The sequence below is a fragment of the Caretta caretta genome, chromosome 1 (assembly GCF_965140235.1).
Source record: "Caretta caretta isolate rCarCar2 chromosome 1, rCarCar1.hap1, whole genome shotgun sequence".
Classification (NCBI taxonomy): Eukaryota; Metazoa; Chordata; order Testudines; family Cheloniidae; genus Caretta; species Caretta caretta.
Genome location: NC_134206.1, coordinates 212,690,475 through 212,703,233, shown reverse-complemented (window position 1 = coordinate 212,703,233; position 12,759 = coordinate 212,690,475). Strand labels below are relative to the sequence as shown.

Sequence of the window (12,759 nt, the reverse complement as noted above, 5' to 3'; positions counted from 1 at the left end):
ATATCTTCCCTCACTCAGGCCCTGCTACCAGCCTGCTTATTTGTCCCCTTCAACTGAGTGTTGAGAGCCACTATACCTGGCACAGAACAGCTGTCATGAGTGAAAGAAGAAAACGCCCCTCTGGGGCAGCATTCAGAAGAAGAAAGAAAGCAAAGGAAGCTTTTCTAGCTAAGCAGGAAGGAGCTCTCCTGAGATACATAGACACAAATGCCTGATCTTCCAGTTAGAGTGCAGGTGACCTGGCAGTTACTGCAGCATCCATATCTCCATCTCTCAAATGGATGTAACCATGCACATTCCTGAAGAAAAGTGTAGATCAGAGAAGAGTGTGGTGGAGGCACAAGAAATAGCTGCTGCTGAGTCTACTTCCTTAAGTCTAGATGATCCAGGACTGTGGACCCACTTGAGCAGTCGCCTGAGGGACTTCCTTGTACTGCATGGGCCACAGTAGGTAAAAAAAATTCATGTTCCACAAAGACAATGAAAATAGAAGTTTCCATCCAACACATTACTGGCGTGAAATCCCCAATGGTGACAAAGTGGACAGGCTTATGTACTCAAAAACCCAGAATGCTGCGTACTGTTTTTGTTGCAAACTCTTCCAGTCTAATGTTCCAGCCACATTGGGTTCTACAGGAACAAAGGGCTGGAAAAATCTGGCATGCCATGAGAAGGCAGCAAATCACCAGAAAGCATTCCATAGGTGGAAAGAGCTTGAGGTGAGACTAAGGTTAAAGGCCACTGTCATAAATATAAAGGGAAGGGTAACCACCTTTCTGTATGCAGTGCTATAAAATCCCTCCTGGCCAGAGGCAAAACCTTTCACCTGTAAAGGGTTAAGAAGCTAAGATAACCTCGCTGGCACCTGACCCAAAATGACCAATGAGGGGACAAGATACTTTCAAATCTGGAGGGGGTGGAACAAAGGGTTTGTCTGTCTGTGTGATGCTTTTGCCGGGAACAGATCAGGAATGCAGCCTTACAACTCCTGTTAAGTTAGTAAGTAATCTCGCTAGAACATGTGTTAGATTTCCTTTTGTTTAATAGCTGGTAAAATACCCAAAACCTAGTACTCCATGGTACTTCAGATCAGCTGTATGTGCCAAATAATGGAAACTTCCTTAAAATTGTGGCGCTGATGGCTGAGTTTGATGCTGTACTCCAGGAGCATCTAAGAAGCATCACCACCCAAGAAATGTACACACACCACTGCCTTGGGAAAACAATTCAAAATGAGATCATACAGTGACCGGCAACAAAAGTCAAACAAGATTGTGGCAGATCTCAAGTCAGCAAGATATTACTCTGTTATTCTGGACTGCACACCTGATATCAACCACACAGAACAAATGACTTTAAAGGTGCATTTTGTAACAACAATAGAACCTAGTGAAAATGTCCCTGCAATGATGACTCCCGAGAACATTTTCTAGAATTTATTGACATTGATGGTACTACAGGAGCTGGTATGACAAATGTGCTTCTTAAAAAGCTGGAAGATATGAGAATTGCGATAGCTGACATGAGAGGTCAGGACTACGATAATGGTACAAACATGAGAGGAAAGAACAGAGGAGTGCAGACACGGATCAGAGAGTTAAACCCTGGAGCTTTTTTTGTCCCATGCAATTCTCATTCATTGAACTTGCTGGTCAGTGATGCAGCATCAGCTTCTAGTGAGGCTGCTGAATTTTTTAATGTAATTCAAAGCATCTATGTATTTTTCTCTGCATCAGCTCATAGATGGCAAATTTTGAAGCAACATCTGGGAATATCCTCTCTGACACTGAAACCACTGAGTAATGGGAAAGTCAAGTGGGGGCGATAAACCCTATGAAACACCAAATTGGGAAGATAGATGATGCCATAGTTGCCATTATGGAGGATAATGCTATGACAGGAACTGTTCGTGGGAGAACAGTAGCAGCATGAAATGGAATCACCAGAAACATACATAACTGCAAATTTCTGTGTGGCTTAGTGTTATGGCATGACATACTGTTTGAAATAAATATTGTAAGCAAGAGTCTCCAAGGTGTTGACCTTGATATATCTGGAGCAATGGAACAACTGGGCAAAGCAAAGCAAAGTCAGACCTACAGTCTTACCGGTCAGATGAGGGATTTCAAAATGTTCTGAAGAGTGCACAGAAGTTGGCAGAGGAACTTCACACTGAAGCTATTTTCCCACCCATTCAAGAATACAAGAGTCACCGAAGAAGAAGACATTTTGATTACGAGGCATGGGATAATCCCATAAGAGACCCCAAACAACAACTCTAAGTTGAATTCTTTAACCAGGTGCTAGATTTTGCAATACAGTCAGTTGAAGAACGTTTCATGCAGCTCAGGGAACACAGCAGTATATTTGGGATGTTGTATGATATTCCAAAACTCCTCACTATACCTGAAGAGGACCTACAGCAGCAATGCAGGGCACTAGAGACAGTGTTGACACATGATGAGATGAGCGATATTGATGCGAGTGATTTAGGTGATGAACTGAAAGCCCTTTCAAGATACATTTCAGCAGGATCAACTCCAAAGGCTGTTCTGGAATATATGTGCACAAATAAGATGACCACCCTCTTTCCCAGTGTTTTTGTTGCTCTGCACATACTTCTAACATTTCCTTTAACAGTTGCCAGTGGAGAACGCAGCTTCTCCAAGCTGAAGTTAATAAAACACATCTACGCTCCACAATGACACAGGAGAGGCTGGTCGGCCTTGCAACCATCTCAATAGTGCATGAGCTGGCCCAGACTGTGGACCTTCAGGAAGCAGTTCAAATCCTTGCAACCAAGGCATGGAAAGCACCACTTTGATTATTCAAACAGATAAAAATGCCAGTGTTTACTATGCAGACAAGAAAAGTTACATTTGCTGTTCAGGCGTTTGAAAGTGTTACTTAAAATTTTTGAACAAGGCATTTTAAGTTGTTAGTTCTCCTTTACTGGGGTAGGTAGCAGAGTAGCACCATGAGAGGAGTAGAACAGGAAGAAGGCAGAATTGATACCTTTCAAAATTTTGGCCCAAGCAAGGAGGCCAAAATGTTGTGGGCCGGCCCTGCAATCAACACACTGGTGTGATCCAGTGCAGCCAGGGCAGCGGGCTAGACAGGTCCGCGGGCCTGATCCAGCGCAAGAGGGAGGGAGGGGAACTCCCAGAGCCTTTTTTCCTGCACCAGACCATGGAGGTGTTTGTGGGGTGCGAAGGAAAACTCACCTCAGTTTTGGTTTTCTTGGGGGCATTGCTGTCCTCCCCTTCACTCTCTGAAATCTCCTCCATCCGGCCCTGCTTGCTACCCTTCGGGGTGCAGGACTCCTCCACCCGTCCTTTCTGCAAGGGAGAGAAGGGAGGGGTCACACATGGAGCTCCTTCCACAAACTCCCACAGTGCGTGAGAGAGAGCTGACATACAAGTGATTTATACACAAAATGACAGATTGGACAGATTGACACAGGACCCTGGAGATTTACGAGTCATGGTTTCTCTAGGACGTCACAACCTGGCAAACACAAACACTGAAAAGGGTTGGTGGGGGAATAACCTCTTGGTAAAATGGTGGGGGGATAAGCAGGTTCCTGAAGGCAGGGTGGAAGAACCAATCCCTGCCAGGTTCTTGGTGGACCTCACGGTACCACTCAATATCACACTCATGTTTCCTACCTTAGTGGTTTGCCGGGATTTCTCAGTTTTGCCATCACTGCTAGAGGTGCTGATGCCACCTGGGGAGGCTCGGCCCCGTGACCTGAGCTCCTCTCGGGGTCCCGGAGTCTCCTTCTTCCGTCCACTCCGCATTGACATCTAAAATGAGAGAAAACACACTGAGAGTGCCCAGGGCCATTCTTACCCATACGCAAAGTACGCAGCTAGTTAGGACAACAGGAAATTTGGGGCACCAAATTTCCTGGTGCCCTGCGCAGCAGCATACTGCTCAAGCCACTGCTCCGCCCCTTCCCACCGCTGCTCTGCCCCAGCACCGCCCTCACTTCACCCCTTTCCCAAAGCCCCCACCCCACTCTGCCCCACCCCCACCCCACCCCTGCTCCAGCTCCCCCTCTTCCACCCCGCTCCGCCCCAGCCCCGCCCCCACTCCCCTGAGGAGTACAGCAGGGCCGGGCCTGCACTCACTGGCGGCGGGAAGTGCAGCGGCCTGGCCCAAGCCATGCCGCCGATGAGTGCTGGGGGGTGGTTCCCCCCGTTCCCCTAAGCCAGCCCTGCCCCCCCCCCACGAGGGGGCTACGTAGGGCCCCAGAATAGCTAGGGACGGCCCTGAGAGTACCCTGCAGCTCCCCCTGCTATGCAATCCCTGCCCCACCTTCCAGCTCTACTGAAGCCCTCAGTACTGACCCACGGCATCCCACTGCTCCAGTCCTACATTCACCACATAGCTTTGCTGATGCACCTCAATCCTGACCCACAGCTCTCCTTCTTTTCCAGTCCTTGGTTCCCCACCACCTCCTCCCCTTTCACATACCGAGTCTTTGTTCTGTCGAGTCTTCATTCTTTTGGGTGTGGGACCCCCATTCTCCTTGGCCCAGTTGGATGAAAACATAAATTTATGTCACTTTCCCCCCCTTCCGCTGTTCCCCGGGAGACTGAGATGATGGCCTCAGGGATTCAGGCAAGGTCAGCTCCTCCGGAAGGGGGGGCTCACTCCAGAGATACTACAGGTTCTTAGTGGACCCTGAAAGACAGAGACCGAGACAAAGACAGAAAAATGGAAAAAGAAAGTGAGTTGTGTGTATGAGGCCATTTCACACCAAAATCTCAGCTTGTGATATAAATGCCAAAAAATTACTACTATTGCCATATCTTTTATATATAAGCCTAGGGATCTTCACTAATAAGAGATAATACTCTTAACGCTTGCTCACTGAAAGTCCACAGAAAATTATTTAAGATTATTATCTCTTACTCCCATTGTAGTGGAGTGGTACGCATGTGATGGAAGGAAATCGGTCCCCTCACTATTTGGGGTGTTGAATTTTTACATTATCTCAAATTGTTTTTTACATTTTATTTCACTGGTTACTTTTTTATTTAAAGGGGGGATTAAAAAAAAAGAAACTGCTTAAAAACGTTAGCATTTAAGTTCACAATCATGATTCTTCTGACTTTATAAGCAGCTCTTTGCAGCTGGTTTCAGTGCAGTCCTGACCTTACAATACTCTTGCCCAGTTACGTTAACAGTCATAGCTCACCCAGAGAAATGGTCTCCAAGTGGTCTTTGCTGCAGGTTACATTATGGAAACTCAGCCCCCACAACACACACACCCATGAATGCAACACATCTGCAACACACATCTGCAACAAGTTTATTATACAGAGATGCTGACAAGTCCTGTTCACGTTGTACATCTGCAGGGGTGCCCAATATACACAAGCATATGCACTTTAACTTGACTTTGCAAGCCACAAACGAAATCTGGCCCATTTAACTTTGAATCTTTCCTCAGACCCCTCTGATCCCTGAAGTGTTTTCTGTGGCTCTTCTCTGAGCTCTCCCAGCTTGTCACTGTCTTTCTGGGATTGAGCGGTCAATGGCTGAGTGCACAATTCCAGGTGGGGTTTCTCCTGAGCCACACAGAGAGAGATTTCAGAGTAACAGTCGTGTTAGTCTGTATTCGCAAAAAGAAAAGGAGTACTTGAGACTATCCCATCTCTGCTCTGGGACATGCGCCCCCTCACAGACTCTATCCCAAGGGTGGATAGTTCCCAGAGAGAAAAGTAGACCTAGTGGATAAGGCATTAGGGTCAAGAAGTCAAAGCCTCCATTGCATCTGAGATGACTAACTGACAGCTTTGGGAATGAGCTGGGGTTTAATGGGTTAGCACAGGGATATTGGGAATCAGGATTCCTACAGTCTCTTCCAGCTGTGGGTGGGGAGTGGGTCCTAGAGGATTCTAGCAAGGGAAGTGAGGATACTCTAGATTCTATTCCCTGCTCTAGCAAGGGAGTTTGGGTCTAGTGGGTAAAAGCAAAGGAACTTGGAGTGAGGATTCCTGGATCCCATTCGCAGCCTTGCCTTTGACTTGCTCTTTTACCTTGGGAACTTCTCTTTCCTGTATCTCAATTTCCCCATCTGTAAAATGGGGATAATGATCATAGAATCATAGAATATCAGGGTTGGAAGGGACCTCAGGAGGTCATCGAGTCCAACCCCCTGCTCAAAGCAGGACAATCCCCAATTAAATCATCCCAGCCAGGGCTTTGTCAAGCCTGACCTTAAAAACTTCTAAGGAAGGAGATTCTACCACCTCCCTAGGTAATGCATTGCAGTGTTTCACCACTCTCCTAGTGAAGAAGTTTTTCCTAATATCCAACCTAAACCTCCCCCACTGCAACTTGAGACCATTACTCCTTGTCCTGTCCTCTTCTACCACTGAGAATAGTCTAGAACCATCCTCTCTGGAACCACCTCTCAGGTAGTTGAAAGCAGTGATCAAATCCCCTCTCATTCTTCTCTCTGCAGACTAAACAATCCCAGTTCCCTCAGCCTCTCCTCATAAGTCATGTGTTCCAGACCCCTAATCATTTTTGTTGCCCTTCGCTGGACTCTCTCCAATTTATCCACATCCTTCTTGTAGTGCGGGGCCCAAAACTGGACACAGTACTCCAGATGAGGCCTCACCAATGTCGAATAGAGGGGAACAATCACGTCCCTTGATCTGCTCGCTATGCCCCTACTTATACATCCCAAAATGCCATTGGCCTTCTTGGCAACAAGGGCACACTGCTGACTCATATCCAGCTTCTCGTCCACTGTCACCCCTAGGTCCTTTTCCGCAGAACTGCTGCCTGGCCATTCGGTCCCTAATCTGTAGCTGTGCATTGGGTTCTTCCGTCCTAAGTGCAGGACCCTGCAATTATCCTTATTGAACCTCATCAGATTTCTTTTGGCCCAATCCTCCAATTTGTCTAGGTCCCTCTGTATCCTAACCCTGCCCTCCAGCGTATCAACCACTCCTCCCAGTTTAGTATCATCCGCAAATTTGCTGAGAGTGCAATCCACACCATCCTCCAGATCATTTATGAAGATATTGAACAAAACCGGCCCCAGGACCGACCCCTGGGGCACTTCACTTGACACCGGCTGCCAACTAGACATGGAGCCATTGATCACTACCCGTTGAGTCCGACAATCTAGCCAACTTTCTACCCACCTTATAGTGCATTCATCCGGCCCGTACTTCTTTAACTTGCTGACAAGAATACTGTGGGAGACCGTGTCAAAAGCTTTGCTAAGGTCAAGAAACAATACATCCACTGCTTTCCCTTCATCCACAGAACCAGTAATCTCATCATAGAAGGCAATTAGATTAGTCAGGCATGACCTTCCCTTGGTGAATCTATGCTGACTGTTCCTGATCACTTTCCTCTCATGTAAGTGCTTCAGGATTGATTCCTTGAGGACCTGCTCCATGATTTTTCCGGGGACTGAGGTGAGGCTGACTGGCCTGTAGTTCCCAGGATCCTCCTTCTTCCCTTTTTTAAAGATTGGCACTACATTAGCCTTTTTCCAGTCATCTGTGACTTCCCCCATTCGCCACGAGTTTTCAAAGATAATGGCCAATGGCTCTGCAATCACAGCCACCAATTCCTTTAGCATTCTCGGATGCAATTCATCCAGCCCCATGGATTTGTGCACGTCCAGCTTTTCTAAATAGTCCCTAACCACCTCTATCTCCACAGAGGGCTGGCCATCTCTTCCACATTTTGTGATGCCCAGCGCAGCAGTCTGGGAGCTGACCTTGTTCGTGAAGACAGAGGCAAAAAAAGCATTGAGTACATTAGCTTTTTCCACATCCTCTGTCACTAGGTTGCCTCCCTCATTCAGTAAGGGGCCCACACTTTCCTTGGCTTTCTTCTTGTTGCCAACATACCTGAAGAAACCCTTCTTGTTACTCTTGACATCTCTTGCTAGCTGCAGCTCCAGGTGTGATTTGGCCCTCCTGATTTCATTCCTACATGCCTGAGCAATATTTTTATACTCTTCCCTGGTCATATGTCCAACCTTCCACTTCTTGTGAGCTTCTTTCTTATGTTTAAGATCCGCTACGTTTTCACCGTTAAGCCAAGCTGGTCACCTGCCATACTTACTATTCTTTCAACTCATCGGGATGGTTTGTCCCTGTAACCTCAGCAGGGATTCCTTGAAATACAGCCAGCTCTCCTGGACTCCTTTCCCCTTCATGTTAGTCCCCCAGGGGATCCTACCCATCCGTTCCCTGAGGGAGTCGAAGTCTGCTTTCCTGAAGTCCAAAGTCCGTATCCTGCTGCTTACCTTTCTTCCCTGTGTCAGGATCCTGAACTCAACCAACTCATGGTCACTGCCTCCCAGATTCCCGTCCACTTTTGCTTCCCCCAATAATTCTTCCCTGTTTGTGAGCAACAGGTCAAGAAAAGCTCCCCCCCTAGTTGGCTCCTCTAGCACTTGCACCAGGAAATTGTCCCCTATGCTTTCCAAAAACTTCCTGGATTGTCTATGCACCGCTGTATTGCTCTCCCAGCAGATATCAGGAAGATTAAAGTCACCCATGAGAACCATGATACTGACCTACTTCTCGGTGAGGGGAGTATGAGATCTATTTAATTAATACTTTTAGATTGCTTGGAGATCCTAAGGTGAAAGGCACTTGTGACTTTAATTTCATTCATATTTTATCTGCCCCTCATGCTGCAGGTCATCTGGGGCCCATATAACTATGATTTCCATACAAATTAATTTAGCCCTAGTCTTGGGCTGATTGCACTGATTTAACTAAAACGAATTTAAAATTGATCTACTTAAACCATGCAAGCCCCTCATGTAGACACACTTGAATCAGTTTCAATATTGCTTATATTGTTTTAGCTTAATTTGGTCATTTGTGTCTAAATCAACCTAGTTAAACTGATGAGATTTATAGTATAGACAAGGCTTTAGAATTAACATTTCTCAAGTGAATTTCCTCATAATGCAAATACTAAAAAGCAAGGAAATTCTAAGCTAAAGACAACGTTCAACATGCGGTTTCCAAGCATTAGCCCAGTGCCATCATAAGACATAAATGACACCAACACTCTCTAACACACTCACTTTAAATTCAACATACTATCATCCTCAAGTCACACATCAAATAATTGAAAATCACACTGTAATGCACAATTTTAACTTCAACCTTCCAACACTATGTTATTTAATAGCTCAATAATAACAACTAGCCTTATCTCCACATACCAGATTCATGTCAGAGAAAGAATACAAAGCTGAATACACTCCAAATTTCTTTCTTATCAGAAATGTTTCCTGGAATACCTACAATATGTAGATCAAATGTACAACACACAGTTTCAAACAGGAACAAATACTATGCACATTTTTAAGTGAGAGTAATTACCCACTGGAACAGATTACTGAAGGCTGTCATAACATCTCCATCACCTGGAATCACTACATCTTTCTAAAATATATGATGTAATTTAATCACAAATTATTGGCCTCAATACAGGAATTACTGTGTGAAATTCTATGGCCTATTATATAAGGGGTCAGACTGGATGATCACAGTGGTGCTTTCTGACCTTTATTTTTATTAAATAGAAACATGGTCAGCCTTTCATATCTATATTCATAAAGACATGGAGAATGGCAGGGACCCCTACTCAAGATAGTTAAGTCCCAGGCAGACTGTGAAGAACTATAAAAGGATCTCTCAAAACTGAGTGACTGTGCAAGAAAATGGCAGATAAAATTCAATGTTGATAAATGCAAAGTAATGCACATTAGAAAACATAATCCCAATTATACATACAAAATGATGGGATCTAAATTAACTGTTACCACTTAAGAAAGAGATCTTGGAGTCATTGTGGATAGCTCTCTGAAAACATCTGCTTAATGTGCAGCAGCAGTCAAAAAAGGTAACAGAAAAAACAGTTACCTTCTCGTAACTTAGAGACTAACCAATACATCTGATGAAGTGAGCTGTAGCTCACGAAAACCCATGCTCAAATAAATTGGTTAGTCTCTAAGGTGCCACAAGTACTCCTTTTCTTTTTGTGAATACAGACTAACACGGCTGTTCCTCTGAAACTTCTCGTAACTGTTGTTCTTCTAGATGTGTTCCTCATATCCATTCCAATTAGGTGTGTGCACACCGCGTGCACAGTCGTCGGAAAGTTTTTCCCCTAGCAGCACCCGTTGGGTCAGCTGTGGAGCCCCCTGGAGTGGCGCCTTCATGGCGCTCAATATATGACCCTGCCAACCTGGCACCTCCTCAGTTCCTTTTTGCTGGTTACTCCAACACAGGGGAAGGCAGGTGGGTTTGGAATGGATATGAGCAACACATCTCAAAGAACAACAGTTACGAGAAGGTAACTGTTTTTTCTTCTTCAAGTGATTGCTCATATCGATTCCAGTTAGGTGAGTCTCAAGCCTAGTTATGGAATTGCTGATTGGAGCACCGTTGTGCCAAAAGCCGCATCATCTCTGGCATGCTGGACAATGGCATAATGAGAGGTGAACATATGTACTGAGGGCCAAGTTGTTGTCCTGCAGATTTCTTGTATCGGGACCTGGGCCAGGAACGCCGCTGATGAGGCCTGAGCCCTTGTGGAGTGTGCCGTAAGAGCCAGGACTGGTATTTTGGCCAGCTCGTAGCACGTGCGGATGCATGACATGATCCAGGAAGATATTCTTTGAGATGAGACTGGGAGCCCTTTCATCCGGTCTGCGACAGCTATGAACAACTGGTTCAACTTCCTGAATGACTTAGTGCACTTGATGTAAAAAACTGGTGCTCGCCAAACATCCAGGGAGTGCAGCCTCTGCTCACGGCTACTGGCATGAGGCGTAGTATAAAAAACAGGCAGGAAAATGTCCTGACTAGTGTGGAAGCATGACACAACCTTAGGAAGAAAGGCTGAGTGAGGTCTGAGTTGTACCTTATCCCTGTGGAAAACCATATAAGGTGGGTCTGAGGTAAGGGCCTTTAACTCAGACACCCTCCTTGCAGATGTAATGGCAACCAGAAGGCTACCTTCCACGACAGATAGAGAAGGGAGCAAGTCACCCGCGGTTCAAATGGGGGCCCCATTAGCCTGGAGAGGACCAGGTTAAGGTCCCATGTGGGGACAGGCTGCCTGATCTGGGGATGTAGCCATTCCAGACTCTTGAGGAATCGACCAACCATAGAGTTGGCAAAGACGGAGCATCCAGATGCTCCCGGGTGGAAGGCCGAGATAGCAGTGAGGTGTACCTTTATGGAGGATGCTGCCAGGCCTTGCTGTTTCAGGCACAGAAGGTACTCTAAGATGAGAGGTACAGGTGCCTGGAGAGGGGGTATATAACGCTGGTCACACCAACAAGTACATCTTTTCCACTTTGCCAGATATGTGGCTCTAGTGCAGGGCTTCCTGCTGCCGAGTAGGACCTCCTTGCCTGTTTTGAGCACAGAAGCTCCATGAAGCTTCCACGCCGTGAGGTGGAGGGACTACAGGTCGGTGTGATTAAGGCAACTGTGGTCCTGAGTGATCAGGTCTGGGAGGAGAGGCAACGTCACCTGAGCGTCCACTGACAGTTGTAGGAGTGTGGTGTACCAATGTTGTTGAGGCCACGATGGTGCTACCAGAATTATCTCTACCCCGTCCCTGTGGACCTGGAGTAGGACCTTGTGCATGAGAAGGCATGGGGGAAATGCGGAGAGCAGGCAGCCTCCCAAAGGTAGCAGGAATGCATCCATGATTGAGCCTGGGCTGTGTCTCTAGAAGGAGCAGAACATTGGGCACTTTCTATTGCTCTGTGGCGAACAGGTCGACCTGCGGAAACCACTCATGATTGCGGAAGGACCTGCTGAGGTGGTCTGCCACTGTGTTCTGAACTTCTGGTAGATAGGATGCTTCCAGGTGAACAGAGCGGGTTATGCGGAACTCCCACAGCTGGAGCGCTTCCCAACATAGGGGAGAGGACTGGGTTCCACCCTGCTTGTTGATGTAAAAAATGGCAGTGGTGTTGTCCATCAGAACTGCTATGCATTGACCTTGTAGTCAGGCCTGAAATGTCTGGCATGCTAGTCGCACTGCCCTCAGCTCCTTGATGTTGATATGGAGGGAAAGCTTGTCCTGCAACCAAAGGCCCTACATTTGGAGGTCTCCCAAGTGCGCTCCCCATCCCAGAGCTGACGTGTCCGTTACTAGGGACAAGGAGGGCTATGGGCTGTTGAAGGGGACTCCTTTGCACACTGTCCAAGGATTGAGCCACCATTGAAAGGACTCAAGCACCTGCCCTGGCACTGTGACCACCGAATTCAAGCTGTTGTGTCCTGAGCGATAGGCCAAAGCGAGCCATGCCTGTAGAGGCCTGAACTTCAGTCTGGCATGCCAAGTCACGTAAGTGCAGGCTGCCATGTGGCCGAGGAGACTCAGGCATTCCCTTGCGGTAGTGGTTGGTTATTGCCTCAGCCCCTGAATGATGTCCATCATGGCTTGGAATCGGGACTCTGGCAAAAGTGCTCTTGCCTGAACCGAGTCCAACACTGCCCCGATGAATTCTATTCGTTGGGTTGGTGCCAAGGTTGACTTGCTCAAGTTGAGGAGGAGACCCATTCTCTCGAATGTGGATCTGACCAATCAGACTTGAGACTCCACCTGTCCCCTGGTGCAGCCCCTGAGCAGCCAGTCATTGAGGTAGGGGTATACCTGCACCTGCCTCCAATGGAGGAAAGCGGCCATGACCGACATGCACTTGGTGAACACTCGGGGGGCTGTTGAGAG

The 12,759-nt window shown here is 46.9% G+C and overlaps 1 protein-coding gene across 5 annotated transcripts in view; it reads right to left on the bottom strand.

Annotated features, from left to right (window-relative positions):
• ATN1 (atrophin 1) overlaps positions 1 to 12,759 on the bottom strand; it is a 69,503-nt gene that overhangs the window by 12,395 nt on the left and 44,349 nt on the right. For all 5 annotated transcript variants that reach the window (XM_075119869.1, XM_075119874.1, XM_075119880.1 and 2 more), the window contains 3 exons: positions 4,480 to 4,689; positions 3,669 to 3,806; positions 3,225 to 3,338 (listed from right to left, as the gene is read on the bottom strand). In XM_075119869.1, the coding sequence (XP_074975970.1) occupies positions 3,225 to 3,338; positions 3,669 to 3,806; positions 4,480 to 4,557 (330 nt within the window). In that variant the 5' untranslated portion in view covers positions 4,558 to 4,689. The remainder of the gene's footprint in view (positions 1 to 3,224; positions 3,339 to 3,668; positions 3,807 to 4,479; positions 4,690 to 12,759) is intronic.